Source organism: Rhea pennata, chromosome 18 (assembly GCF_028389875.1).
Source record: "Rhea pennata isolate bPtePen1 chromosome 18, bPtePen1.pri, whole genome shotgun sequence".
Classification (NCBI taxonomy): domain Eukaryota; kingdom Metazoa; phylum Chordata; class Aves; order Rheiformes; family Rheidae; genus Rhea; species Rhea pennata.
The window spans coordinates 7,947,404-7,961,628 of record NC_084680.1 but is presented as its reverse complement, the minus strand read 5'-3'; the positions used below and the strand labels follow the sequence as shown (position 1 = coordinate 7,961,628).

General features: G+C 45.1%; 1 protein-coding gene across 3 annotated transcripts in view; it reads right to left on the bottom strand.

Moving 5' to 3' along the window:
- The window catches only part of COL27A1 (collagen type XXVII alpha 1 chain), a 164,198-nt gene that overhangs the window by 14,110 nt on the left and 135,863 nt on the right, over positions 1-14,225 (bottom strand). For 2 of the 3 annotated variants that reach the window (XM_062590624.1, XM_062590625.1), the window contains exons 38-45: positions 11,290-11,343; positions 11,062-11,169; positions 9,884-9,937; positions 9,521-9,574; positions 3,779-3,835; positions 3,567-3,620; positions 2,355-2,408; positions 1,316-1,369 (exon numbers count right to left, since the gene is read on the bottom strand). In XM_062590624.1, coding sequence (XP_062446608.1) covers positions 1,316-1,369; positions 2,355-2,408; positions 3,567-3,620; positions 3,779-3,835; positions 9,521-9,574; positions 9,884-9,937; positions 11,062-11,169; positions 11,290-11,343 — 489 coding nt within the window. The remainder of the gene's footprint in view (positions 1-1,315; positions 1,370-2,354; positions 2,409-3,566; positions 3,621-3,778; positions 3,836-9,520; positions 9,575-9,883; positions 9,938-11,061; positions 11,170-11,289; positions 11,344-14,225) is intronic. The other variant, XM_062590626.1, reaches the window with a different exon arrangement.

Here is a 14,225-nt window from a genome sequence, read left to right as displayed (position 1 = left end):
ATTTTCCTAATACAGAGCAGATGAGGACAAATAAAGCAGGATGAACTCGAGGAAGGACTCAGTGCACTGGCAAACATTAGAACAAGATGCTTCAAACCTGTGTCCTCTCTCAGTTCCTTGACAGCACAGCACAGAACTGAGCAACGAGTAAACTTTCTGCAGGGCACTCAGTAAGGGCTGCTCTGAGCCTCTTCCCTGCTAGTAACTCCGTCTTTGTTGAAAAGTTAAGTGAAACTGAAACGATAAGTGTCCTGTGTCTAAAACCTGCAACTCTGCTTTGTGAATAAAGAGGTAAAAGAAACAATCCTGCGGTTTATTAGGGATAGAAAGGATTCATTTCTGCAGAATGAACAGAAAACTCAGCCTCATCACCTTCACTAGGGCTGTCTTAGTGAGATCACGTACTAATATATTTCTAAATTAAAGAACTGCATTTTCTGTGCATTGTTCGGCAGAGGACTGGGCCAGCTGCAGAAGAAATACACCTAGGGTATACTCCTAGGCTTCCTCTGCTACTCAGCAGACCCAAAGGCAGTTTTGGATCATCCACTGGTGAGTAGGGTTAATTTATCTTATCACCTGGGATACTCTTTGCCAAAAACACTTGCTGTAGGTTAGACTATCTTCTAGCATTAAGCCAGTGGGGTCAGATTAAAAACCCTTCCTGCTCCCTCTTGGCAGATGTAATTTGTTGAGTATTGAGGTCACATGCTTATGTTTTAGCAAATAAAGTCCTGGACAAATGAGAATAATTAGCAAGCTGCCATTTCAGCCAAATATGGAGGTAGGAGAAGGTATCAGGACAAACCTTTAAAGAACTGTGTGTGATGTGTTTTCTTGCTCAGTAAGGGCAAAAGGTTAAGAGGGGCAGAATCCTCAAGAAGCATAAGAACTATAAGGGTAACTAGACTCCAAATTTGGAAAGTTTCAAGCCAGAAAAAATTATGGTTCAAATGAGGGAGTGAGACATTTGCCTGGCTCAAATCTCCTTAGAGACAGGAAAGCCAGCTGGAGGCAGCAAACACAGTGGTATGGGAAAAAGACACAACCCAAGGCAATGACTTAGGACCTGCCCGAGATTCACCCATGCTGGAGCTGTAATTGTCTTGATTTTCTCCAGCAACATAAAACCAACAAACTATTGGGCTTAGACGCTCAAATACATGTTTACTGCCCCCCCACTAGGTCCTCCATAGTCCTTCTAGGCATAAACCATAGGCCAAATCACACATGGTGGGGAAAAACACGAGAGTCCTATTAATTACGTATTTTCTTTAAACTTGGGACACCATAAATCCACCCTGCTGAAACCTACCACATCACCTTTGGATCCCTTTGCTCCTGGCTGGCCTGGTGGTCCAGGATCCCCCTAGAACAGATGAGCAAGAAAAATCTGCTTGAATTTCTCTTCTGGCAGTACCTTGCATGAAGTATAATGAACAGCATTTTTTGTGCCTCTGACAACATTTGACTCTGCAAAAACAATTCAGGGGTACAGGCTGTGCTCAGACAGGCCTCCTGGGGAAAAATGTCTCCAGAGAGCACTACGGAGGGTGTCATTTGAAGAAGTGATGCGCTCCCTCGCTTGGACAGTGTTTGTGTTTGGAGAAGTCATCACTAAAGCCCAGATTGTTCCTGGAAAACAATGCTGAGAAGCAGACAGGAAGGAGTCTAGTTTGAGAAAGGTATTGTACAAGCTATATGTAAAAATAGGGATTTATGTAGTGAATACATCTCTGGTGTTTGTAGTACCTCCCTTTTGCACGCTGCAGCCCTTTTCTTGGTTTAGCCTGGAGGCCAGATACTAGAGAGCTGCCTATGGAGGAGTGAGGCACAGGGGATGTTTCATGAACTGCTAACCGCTCTCTTCCTTACACACACGCTTCTCCAAACGTTCTTCTGGTCATCCAATCTTGTGTGTCTGTCTGTGTCATGGGAATCTGCTATTGGCAAAGAGGCAAAACATGCAATTTCTGGACTAATGCCAAAGAGAAGGTGGCAAGTAAGGACACACCTGCAGATCCCTTCCACTTCAGCTTCTTTCTGCATGTTTCTAACGGTCCTTTTCTGAAGAAAATTTAAAGCTCCTGCTTCCGTCCCTGACATTCTGAGGGACTACCACCTCTCAAATAAATTAACTCAATTGGTGAACATAGCAGTTTTACCCATTTCTAAGCTATATGACAGAGCACTAAGATTTAAACCCCAAAATAAAATCTGTAATTCTTCCTAGAAGCCTTACAAAGAATGCATGTATTTCCTACTGCAGCTCTTCCTACCTTCCTTGCCTTTTGCACCTGTTTTTTCACATGCATCTCACATTGAGTAGCTTACAATAAAGCAGTATCTCTTACAGGTAAACCTTGCTGTCCAGGTTTTCCTCTTTCTCCATCGAGCCCTTCTTGACCCTTGAATAAAAAGAGAAAGGGAACATTAGTTTGTTCTTGGGTACTTTGTTGGCAATGGGGAATAACAACGGATGCTAACATGTATGGGATAGGGAAAGACGCATGTAGCTGCATTCTGTTAATTTGGGAAGAGTGAAGCTTGTGGGTACTGTAACACAGGCAAATTCCTCCCAGGTAAGCAATGCTCCATGTAGGCTATAGGATGCTTAACAGCTCAATTTCTATCTTGGAATTCCTTCCCTGACACAGGTGGCCTTACTCATTTCTCAGGCTCACCTCTGACTCCGGACATTCCCTCTCCCTCTGCTCCTGAGACTCAGCACAGTGTTCTTGAAAGAGGCAGCAGAGAGAGACTGCTAGTCACTGTCTAAGCAAGAAGATAGGCTTTCTAATGCATCCCTAAATACACACAGCGTTATTCTAAATGAATGCTTGGACACTGCTGCCCTACAGAAAAGAGAGCAGCACTGCTGAAGGAAGACATCTGAAGGTAATGAATTAAGACCGTTCTGTGCATTACTGTAATAAGTTGCTTTGACTAGTTGCTTTTGGATGGAGATAAGGCTTAGTCCCAAGAGCCTTTTCAGATCAGCACAAACTAGCTGTAGATGTTCCACAAAGAGGACATCAGCAGCGCAAGAGATTCATTCATAACTCTGGTCTTGCTTCTGAGAGAAATCCTGATAAAGAGGCTTTTGGAAGCTTCCAAGACTCTAAGTTAATAGAGATCCTCTAATGAAAGTGTTTGGCCTTGAGTCTACAGCCATGGGCATACTAGTCTTGAATGCTGTCCAGCACTGACATGACCTATCTTGTATACATGTTTCCCAGGGTATTTCCTTGATAATTACAAATATCTCTAATGAAATGGTCCTGCTCATTCTTTCAGTCTAGTGAGCAGGTGCATGGCATTATGAGATGCTGATCTTCAGGACCTACAATTTGCCTTCAGCAAAATTTTTACCACTTCAGGTAAAGATAACTGAATATCTCATTCTTGTTTGAAATACAACCATGTGCAGCAGTGGACAAGGGAATACAGTCGGTTATAAATTGTGAGGGCTGGGCAAAGGATGGATGTCCTGTGGTCTGATGCAGACTGGAAGCACTTCCCCAAGACGATCACTTTCTGAATCACATCTTGGGAAAAAGACTCACAGGGTAACCGGGGTCTCCGGGCTCCCCTCGATCACCTCTGTCACCAATGGGACCCTACAAAAACACAGCAAAGGTTTAAGGTCAGTGCAAAAAACCTGTCATCCACAGAATATGCATAGCTCCTGCATGTTCTACAAGTACAGAAGCACCTCAGCTAGTACACCTGCAGAAGTCAGGCCAGGATTGATCAGAGAAAGGATTTAATATCTTACTCTGTCTCCCGGTGGTCCTTGCGGGCCTTCTACCTTCCCATCGTCACCTTGTTCTCCCTGTAAATAAAAATACATTAGTATTAATATAGACGACAGCATATATGGCAGGTGCTTCTGTCCAGACTTGAACCAATCCTTTCATATCATGGGAACCTAAACCAAAGCCTCTGCTGAATTTAACAGTTCTTCATCTAAAGGAAGCCTGCGTTAATTTTTTGTTTCATAACCCAGAGTATACTGACTTTTTGCAGTGCTTTTCCAGTTTCTCTGATTTTTTTTCCTGCCTGGTTTAACTGCCCTCCCCACAGAACAAGGTGCAAAGAATTATTTTCAACAATTCCTAAAACAAGAAGCATGTAATTAAGACAATAAGGGAAATAGTTCTCCGTCTCTGAATTTTATTGCCAACAGTTAAGCATTTTCCCACCCTCACCGAGTGCTGCGTGTGCTGTCAAGGGAACAAGGGTGGTCTTGATGCTCTCCCTGGTTGTGTGCCACCACTATGGGCTCTTCTAATGATCGGTCAGGTAAGACTCAGTTCCTTACACACTCATACACTCCCTTCTCACACACTGCATGAGAAATTCCACTCATGGATGGGGTGCTCCCGAGCAAGAGCTCAGAGCTCGTGATTTGGCTGGTAGGTAACATCACCCAGATTACTTTTAACTGAGGTCTCTCTAAAACATCTACAGAAAGATCCTTCAAGACTCTCAGCACAAATATTCTTTTTTTTTTTAAAAAAAAAATCAGTTGTATAAGTCACTTGGGGTCATGGTGTCCTATTTTCTCTGGAGTCCAGCTCAGAGACAGCGGTTTCTCAGCTCCCCATAGAAGACAGCTACATTCCAGCTTCTCTGGTTTTTGGCTGCTTCATATCACTGAGTCTCTGGCACTCTGGCTGCTTAGGAAGAACATGTTTCCCAGCCTCTTTGATGTTGCAGCTACTGGAGAAAGACAGTCTGGGGGATTCTGGCACTGTGGAGCTGCTGTGTTTAGATTACTTGGGGTGCTCCTAGAGCCTTGAACATCCAAATCTACAAAATCAGTTATGCAGAGCCAAGGTTTTTGCAGATTTATGCAATTCTCAGTGGCTGTATCAGCCTTTTCTGATGTTCTTATGATGAAAGTCTTTCATTTTCTCTCTACCACTCTCATTTTCTGTTCAATTTGGAGCTGCTGATGGTAAGGGTGCTTGGGTAGTGCCTCAGTGATCCAGGCCCTGGGAGAAGGTGTTTAGGATGCTTCACATGTGACGTTTGATAATGACACATCCGGAGCAGCAAGTGACGAGCAGTGAAAATCCTCTTTGACAGTGGAGCTGACGGCTTGTTTTCTGTAGGAACTGGGCCCATTGCTTGGAATCAGAGCTGTGCCACTGTTGAGGGGGACATGTTGATCCACGCTGACTTCTCACTGGGGCTGGGCACCAGTATCAACATTCACAGCTTGGTATAATAAAATTTCTTGAGGTTTGGCAAAATCTCTTGCAGTAACCCTCAATAGATTGCAAAGAGCTTGATCTATATGCCTCCATTACAAATAGATGATAATGGCATTTTCTTTCATGGCTGCTGCAACACTTGTTGGATGAATGTTGCTAGGATTTTAAACATACTTGCAAGTGATAGTTATATCTTCATTAGGAGATAATGTGCTAGGTGGTGAACTTCAGCACAGTTCTGTGGGTTTGGGGGCAAGTATCTTGATAAAATAAATATATAGGAAGAAAGTGTGCCAGAACTGCTTGCAAATCTTACACTGAGCAATGTGAATGGGAGATTTGGGTGGCAGAGCAGAGATAAAGAAAAATAATGTCTAACAATCTCTGCCAACAAATCTCTAGTATTAATGAACTTGCCAGTTGAAGGCTGCAGCTGAATACCTGGCACCTGGTTTGCTTTCTAGCCACTATCAAAAGAATGCATAATAGAAGGGAAACAAAGCTCCCACATTTCTCAAATCTCAAGAAAAAAAAAATCATAGCATAAATATTGATATGTGGAAGTCTTGCCACTGATTGCTTCTGCTCAAACAGGATGTGAACACCTTTCCATCGTGGGTGTGATGAACACAAAGAAAGCTCACACTTCTGCAGAGCTTTAAAGAGCATCGAGACTTGCAGACTTCCTCTACAAAGCGGAGTGGAGAAGCTTTAGTCTCCTTGAGTGTAATTCCCCTCCCAATCTCATCCTGTCTTCTGACAAAGAAAATCCTGCAGAGCTGCTCAGCTCTAGGACTATGAGGCTGGGTTCCTCCAGGACTTCCTGATACCTCAGCTGCTCAGGAGGGAGATGAAAGGTCTGTGCTAATTTTCTGGAAAGTTGCAGTGAAAAAAAAAAAAGTTAGAGTAAAGGGCAGAAAAGTAAACATGTTGGGATACAAATGGAAAATGCATGGAGAAGAAGGGAAGGCTTGTTGTTGCTGGCTCCTGTCCCAAAGTGAGATACACCAGTTTGTAATTTTTAAAAGGATCCCATCTGGACTGCTTTAAGCAGCTGCCAAATGCAGGCGTCTGCTCTGAGCAAGGCCCCTTTGTGGAGCTGTAAATGTATTAAATGCAGCAGAATAGCTGGCTGGGATGGCACAACGGGGCTGGATTCCACCATAATGCCTCCACTTACTTCTCTGGAAAAGGGAAGACCTTCTCCACCATTAAATACTCTCCTTCCTCAGCAAAGCTAAACTCATAATGGTGTTTAAAAATCACAGAGCTGTCATGGTCCCATCTCCATTTCCTCTTCGGTTTTCAGATTCAGTCTTTCATTTTAATGCTTGCATGTGTGTCTGAAGTTACAGGGATCCAGAGGGAAGGATGCTTCCTACCTTTAGTCTTGGATTCAGGCAAATCTTAGGAGGTATGAAGGAAGAACAGATGAGAGAACTTCAATGTAAGACCTTGTAGAGCACCTGGATGCTGCAGGAAGTGGTGCTGGTGAGTCAGCACGTGATGCTGGGCTCCCTTGTTCAGCCAGAGCCGGTCTCCCAGCAGCACTGTGTCAACAGACCTGTCTTTCAGTGAAGATGAACAATGATGGACATTAACAGACCTGAGTGCTCTCAGCAGAAGGCATTAGATGCTCTGGTGTTTTTGCTCGGCTTCAGCTTAGATAATTACATGCAGAATTCATTTTATCATCCTGGGCCGAGCTATCTGCTCCCTGATAACCAAAGATCCATGTTACATCTCAGGGAGTGCTCCTCTAGTGTCCGTCTGGAGAAGAATGTTCTTCTAGATAGGTACAGCCACTGCCTTTTACTCTTGCAGGTACCCTGTGATTGCTTTTTTCTGTGGATCCCAACTGTTGTCAGTCCAAACCCTTGGCAGCTGCTCACTGGTAGAATACGTCCCTAATACATCTTCTACCACTGCAGGAATGGAAGGGGCTCTAGCCAGGCTTAATCCCCAAAGCCATTTCCAATCCAGACAGTAAGAGCATTGCCTGGGGAAAACAGGATTTGTATCTCCTTGAGTCTGACTCCCTTCACAGCTGAGACTTCACGAGCGTGTCGCACTTCACCAAACGCAGGAGCTACAGGCTGGGAATTTTTGTTGCAACTAGGTGAGCGGAGTAGCACAGGCAGCTCTGTCAAATCAGCTCCGGTGAAGAGAAGACTGTTTCACTGAGGACTTCAGATTAATGACTTGCAGACTATTTGATACTGAAACAATGGGAGCTTTCAAGATGACAATTTTGAATGAAGAGGGATTAAAAAAGGCAGCAACTGCAGTTTAAACAACAGAGATAAATATCTGCACCTCTCTTATTCCTCCTGCTTTAAAGGCAACGGCTAATTGCTTTTGGTAGTCACTACTCACAGATTTTTTCCGGGATGCTCAAATTTCCATAGTGAGATTGTGAGAAATCTCTGGCCAGGCTCTCAACAGACAACGTGCTTGGCCATGAACTCTCACTTTATTAATCTGAGCTGGTGATGCTTGGTTAACAGTTGCCACTTAGCACCTCAGGAGAGCTGCTGAAGTCTGGAAAAGCTAGAAGTGCAGCTAAGACAGCAGATGGGACAGCACTAGACAGGCTGGAAATACAGAAGAAATTCAGTATAGCAGTGATGGAGATGAAAAGCAACAGGACCACTACCAGCTGTTCCTGTGCCATAGACACATTTCAGCATTAAGAAATAGGAGAGAAAAAGTAACACAAATATTGTTCATCCCCAAAGCAAAATTTCTGACACACGTGAATATCAGCTGAATGCAACAGTTCGTCTGCCCCACTGCTACAGCACTGAGATTCCCTCCTGCACAAAGAGCCTCCAGGCAGAGCAAGCATAAATCGGCTGTCCTGACATTAAGCTGAAAAGATGCATTCAAAGCCAAGGCAAAGATGAGCCCTTGAGATCTCTTCTCCAAGTCTCAAGAACTCCATTTATAAGCAACGAAACTCCTGCTTGCACAGGTAGGTCTGCAGTCCCACCCACGTGCAGATCACCAGTGTGGAGGGAATGCCAAGAGCTTGCTCAGCCGTGGCGACAGTGGTGAAAAACCAGGAATGAGTTCACACGCCTTTTCATGTGATGGAGACCCCAAATCCACTTCCCATTGCTATCACATCCCTTCCCATACCGGGGAAGAAAGCATTGCTGCTACTGAAGACACATGGCTGGCTGCAGGAGCCCTGTGAGTACAGCCAAAGCCAGTGGGGATTGTCCTCGGAGCACAGAGCAGCAAGCTATGCCGACAGGAAACCATTAAAACGTGAGTCACTTCTCCAGCCTGAACTGGTTACAACCGTGCTGACTCAGCAAAAGGGGAAAAATGCAAGGGGAACACTGCTGTGGAGTAACAGCTCTGACTCAGCCGAGCTGCGGGAAGGGGCTCGCTGAGGCGCGTGGGTGGACAATCGAGGACGTGGGACGGAACGAAAGAAATGGGGCAAGGGCAGTGGAGAGGAGGCCAGTCCTGCCTCGCTTACAAAGCTCTATCAGCCGATTTGCCCACAGATCTGCTTGCTGAAGATCAGCTAGTTTGTGCCGCGTGTTCTGACCTGGTACCAAGAAGCTGCTGACCTGCTTTCTTTTGTCTTGGAGATTGAGCAGAATTTGTGTAAAGCAGAAACACAAGTCCCCAGTACGCCTGCCTGCTGGCTCTTCTGCAGGCACAAGGGCACGTGGTGTCAGTACGTGCTAGTGGCACAGGTGTCCAGGCACCGATTTGCAGAGCCCCAGCGGGTAATACGTAGGTGGGATCCCCGCCCTGCCTGGATGGCACACCAGGCTGAGAAAGCACTTCACAGCTCACCCTCCCAGCAGAAAAGGAACAGGAGCTCCCACACGTGCTCGCGTTACAGCAGCGTAACAGCGTCCATCAGCTCAGCTACAGAAACTCCCATGCCAACACGCTTTGTCTGTGACCAACATGAAGTAACACAACACCTAAACCTCCGTTACAGCAAGTTGGCTATACCATGTCATCTCACAAGTGATGTGCATGGCACAGCTACAGCAGTGCAACTCATGTACGGTAACTTAAGTGAAGACACAGCAAACCTAGTGCTCTTTCTAGTGAAGGTGGTTATTTTGAGATTGTCTTTCAGTGACAACAACACAGACTTATGATTTTGTCTCAGGATGCCACTGTTCCTGTCCACATGGCCTGTGACTGGTCTGTGCAAATGCCATTCACATGAATCTCCTGGGGCTGAGTTTTGGTGCTGAGGTCAGAGCACAGCAGCACTGGCTCATGCATGCCAGAGAGGAGAAGGCTAAACTCTGCAATCTTACCTTCTCCCCCTTTGGCCCTGGTGGTCCAGCTGGCCCTGGTGGTCCTGCATGCCCCTGGGGAGAGCAGACATCATGTGAGGAAAAAAAAAGAACTATTTGTCTAAAGGTCCTCCCTGGCTTACTGCTAACTCTCATGAGCCCTGCACTGCACATCTCAGTACTGGAGGGACATGCACTGCACAGCAGAGGAAACGGTTTGGAGACGTCTTCATGATGCAAACCAAAACTGGAGAGAAAGCTAAACTGAGCTCAGCACAGGATTGGAAACAGACCTTATTTTAAGAGAAATTTTGCATCCTAGAGTAACAGTTTGACTGTATTTGAGGGCAGCTAGAAACTGAAGAATGAAAACAAAAAATTTACCTGGTAACCCTTTAAACCTGGTTCTCCTTGAACACCCATCCTTCCTGGAGCACCCTGGAGAGGCAAGCACAGAAAGCATCATCAAAACAGGTTGCAGATGTTACCCCAGCAAGCATGGGGTGCACTAAGCTGCTGAAAGTAACACTCAGCATTGCATGGGAGCCTTTCAGTGTGGTCATCTGCTCCCCTGACCAATGAGGTGCTTTTGCCTTGGTAGTCTCAAATAATCTTGCTAATCCCATCTAGTGTGGAAGAAAGCCTTCTTGAGAGAGACTGCAGAGGCATGTTCAGTCCAACAGACTGCTACTCAGATACTGCTTTGCTTCCCTGTGAAATAATCCATGGAGACTTTGCCAAAGAATACGAAGGGAGGATATGCTGGGCAGCCATAATTTTAATGCAGGAAAATACTATCAGCAGAACTGTTACTCCATCGCTCATTTGCTACTGTTCTGAAACAACCGTTCTTGGTTCATAAATAACTGTTTTCCCTCCTGCTCTTTCACTAAGTTCTACCAAAATAAGAGCAAGAAGTTTCTGTACGAGTATGTAACATGTGAGGAGGTATTTGCTATTACTGCTGCTCTCTTGACTTGTTCATCTTATGTTCCTAAAGCAAATTAACTTTCTTCACCTCTGCCATACCACTGCTGTTCCCTCCGAAAGCCTCACCTTCAGTCCCCAACTCAAACCCTTCCCCATGCTGTACTACTTCTTGCTGCAAATGTTTTAGATAAGCAGATCAGGAGTGGGTGTAGAGACAGGGCACAAGTCCAAGGCAGAGTTCCTTATAACAGCACTGTTTGACTTGGAAGCAGCTCTCACCATGAGTGTGCAGTCTCAAAGGGAGAGCTCTGAGCAAAAAATAGCTTCTCAGCTCACCCTTCTCAAGAACTGTCTTCAGTATTTCAACCTGTCCGGGGAGTTGTGAAGAACTGCCACAGTGTAATGTGAACAGTGTTCATGGGACACCAACAAAGCCAACTCTTGGGAGACTCTCCTGTGCAGCTCAAGAGCGTGTGATAAGCTGGTTTGGTAAATTAAACCCCTCTAGCGATGTTTTACTCCCTGTGCTCTGAAGTCTCTGTTCAGCTCTCTCTTTCAATTTGGGCTTGTGCCCACCACCACTAGTCACATTTCTGCATGTTGTGTTCAACCGTTTGCAGAGCTCTTCTCACCATAGGTCCCAGGGTACCTCGGGATCCTTTAGGGCCTTGGTTCCCCTTTGGCCCCTCCTTCCCTGGAGATCCTGTCTCGCCGAGTTGCCCCTGAAAACCCTTGCTGCCCTGCAGAATAAAAGCACAGGCATCACTACAGAGTGAAGCTCCTTCTACAGAAAAACATCAAAGATGAGCAAAGAAAGGGAGACCAGAGAAGGAAACATAAAGAATAGGAGATGTTCCTACCTTCTGGCCAGGTTTGCCCTTTTCTCCCTGTTTTCCTGGTTTCCCTTCTGGTCCCTAGGAGAGCAAGAAGAGCCATTGGAATGGGAAAGCAAAGACATCCGTTCCAGCCACCCCAATGACCCATCCCTGGTGCTCACAACCCGACAGCATCCTCATCCATCCCATCCTATTCCATGGGGGAATAGTTGTTTCATTTTCTATTTATCTGCCATGCACAACTTTCTGCTTACAATGCATAATCTTCTCCTCTATTTGTATTATTATTACTGCAATACATAGCACATATAAAACAGAAACCACAATATACTGATTTTTAGAAATGGACTTGGATGCAAAGTTTCAGGTGGAAGCTATAGCAATGAGACAGAAATATTGGCTTGCTTTGTGCACTGAGCATTAGTGTCTCACATGCAGCAGCAGAACCTGTGACCCATCCTTGCACACACAGGACACAAACTGGCTGCGATGAGCAGCTAAATATAGCTCTCTCTCTTTAGGGACCCCAGAGAGTTCATTTTCTCAGCGTTTGATCCTGTTGGCCACAGGGCAGACAACAGATTTTGGATTTGACAAAAAGAAACAGAAGTATTCCTGAAAAAAACAATTCATGGTTTTTGGCAATGGCAACACGCTTTTCAGCAGCATCTACACACCAGCACAGCATCTCTCCCTCTGAACTCCTGGCTCATGCTTAAGAAGGTATTATTTTCACAACTCTTGAAGTCACAGAAAAGTATCAGTATCTTAGCTAAACAAAAGTAACTCACAAAGTTAGCCATATCTGAGGGTTTTCACTCTCATCTGAAACACAGGCCTCATAAGTGCTTGCTCTTAACACAAAGGAGCAATTCAGGCTTTTATAGCCCTAAACAATTGTGTCAGCTCTTCACTTCCCCGCAGGGAATAGCTCCGTTCTACAAAGTCAAACATTGCAAGAGCCCACCTTGCCAGTGCTGTTAGAGCTCCACAAAGGACAGTTTCTCAGCTCGGGAATATGCGATTTGTCCCTTCTATACCGCTCGTATATGTGCTCACTATTTTTGCTCCCAGTTTCCAAGAGCGCACTTTCGGAGTTAGTTTCTCACTGAAGCTGAGTGGCCGCTCAGCTGTGACGAGCGTGATGTGCCAAGCAGCCAGTGTCACACCAGTAATTTACACTTTTGGCAGCCAAACAAAGAAGCCATCACTAATAAAAGCAGCAGACTGGGAAACGGTCATCCATAACTAGCTCTGTAATCAACTCTCTATGGGATGTGCTACTAGATCACTTCCCCATTTATCAGTGGGTATTTGTGTTGCAAAGCGACAGTGATGCTTGCAGACCCAGCTCTGCAGCAGTGCTGCGAGGCTTAGCAGCTTGCAGGCTTGGAGAGTGAACAGTGGTATGACTCACAAAGGTTTAATGTCAAAGCAAGACATGAACGTGTAAAGACATAACTGGGATTTCTAATTAGTTATATTTCTCCATCAGTCTCCTTGGACTACGCACTAGGATCTTTTGAAAGAACAGACAATAGAAATTCCTTGCAAATAGGAGAAAGCCCAATTTTCATGTTCCCGGCCCTGGTGATGGCCAAGTTCTTGATCTTCACCAGCAGAGCAATTTTGCACATCTCATATATGCTCCTGAATTGCTATGCTGTAGCATCTCCTGAAACAAAAACTGCCACATTACTTGCATCTGCCTCTCCATGATGAGGAGGAATTGTAATGCACATAAAAAATACAAACGCTGATGTGTTGATCAAACACATTCTTTTATGAATGTGCAGGGAAGGTAGACTCCTTCCTACAAAGGGGAGGTCACAGGCATCTCATGGCTGTATCAGAAGAACTGTAAATACAGACTGGTTCCTCCCCATCTGGATATATCTTCCACTGAAGCTCTGCTAAACTCTCTGTATCAGCTTGTCCCCTTACGACCCATTGGCCTCACTGAGCAATGACATTCATCCACTTCAGAAGGCTCTGCTGAATCCTTCAGCTGGGGTATGTCACCTTCATTGCAGGAAGAAAAAACCTGGCAGCATCTCTAAATCTTGTCAGCAATAGCTGTGAGACCAGCTGTCACTCCCAGTAAGCCACAGAGATCTTAGTTTGAGCTTCCCTCACTGTTGTTAGGTCTTGTCTACTGGTTAAAAGCTTCACTGGTGTAAATAAATGAGTCAAACCACACTGGCAACACCATCAGCAGAGACACGGCTTGGATCTTGCAGCCCAAACCATCTCTTCAAATGGAGTAAGCTACATCAGCAAAGGATATTTCTGTGCTCTACCAGCATGCTTTCTATGATTTTGGCCAGCACAGCCCTGCTGGTGAGTGGGAAGGCTACCGTATGTCTGATTTTCCTGGACGTGCTTTTTCTAACTGTGCAGAAATTTTGTCCAGATGTATTTCCAGGCAGTTCAGTGTTGACCTAGGGTTCCCAGATACGTGGTATCTGATTGTGATGTGTCAGATGTGGTTGCCATCCATTGCAATCCTGGCTGTTCACAAGGCACATACACAGTTCCCAGAAATCACGTGCCACACAACACACAGATACCATGGCAAGCCCATCACCAGCTTGGGAAGCTCTTGAAAAGATCAGATTTTTTTTCCCCCCTCCATTCTTCAGACTCTTCTCTCCAGGTGGAGATGTGAAGAATGGGGCCAGAGCAGACAACAAGAATTTTGAAAAAATCAAATTCACTGTGATTGTAACTTCATCTAGGACCACCAAGCCACATCGCAAATCTAGCATCTTCTGGTACCTATTTCACTGCGATGTACAGTTTCCAGGCTTCCTTCTTTAGCAGAGACAGAAATAAGGAGGGACAGAAAATACAGAAAAATCTCTATATAAAGAATAATTCATTCCTAAGCTCCTTTTGCTGGATTCAAATCAGTTGGGCAAGCGTACTAAGGCACTAAATACTTGAGGCTTTCTATTCTT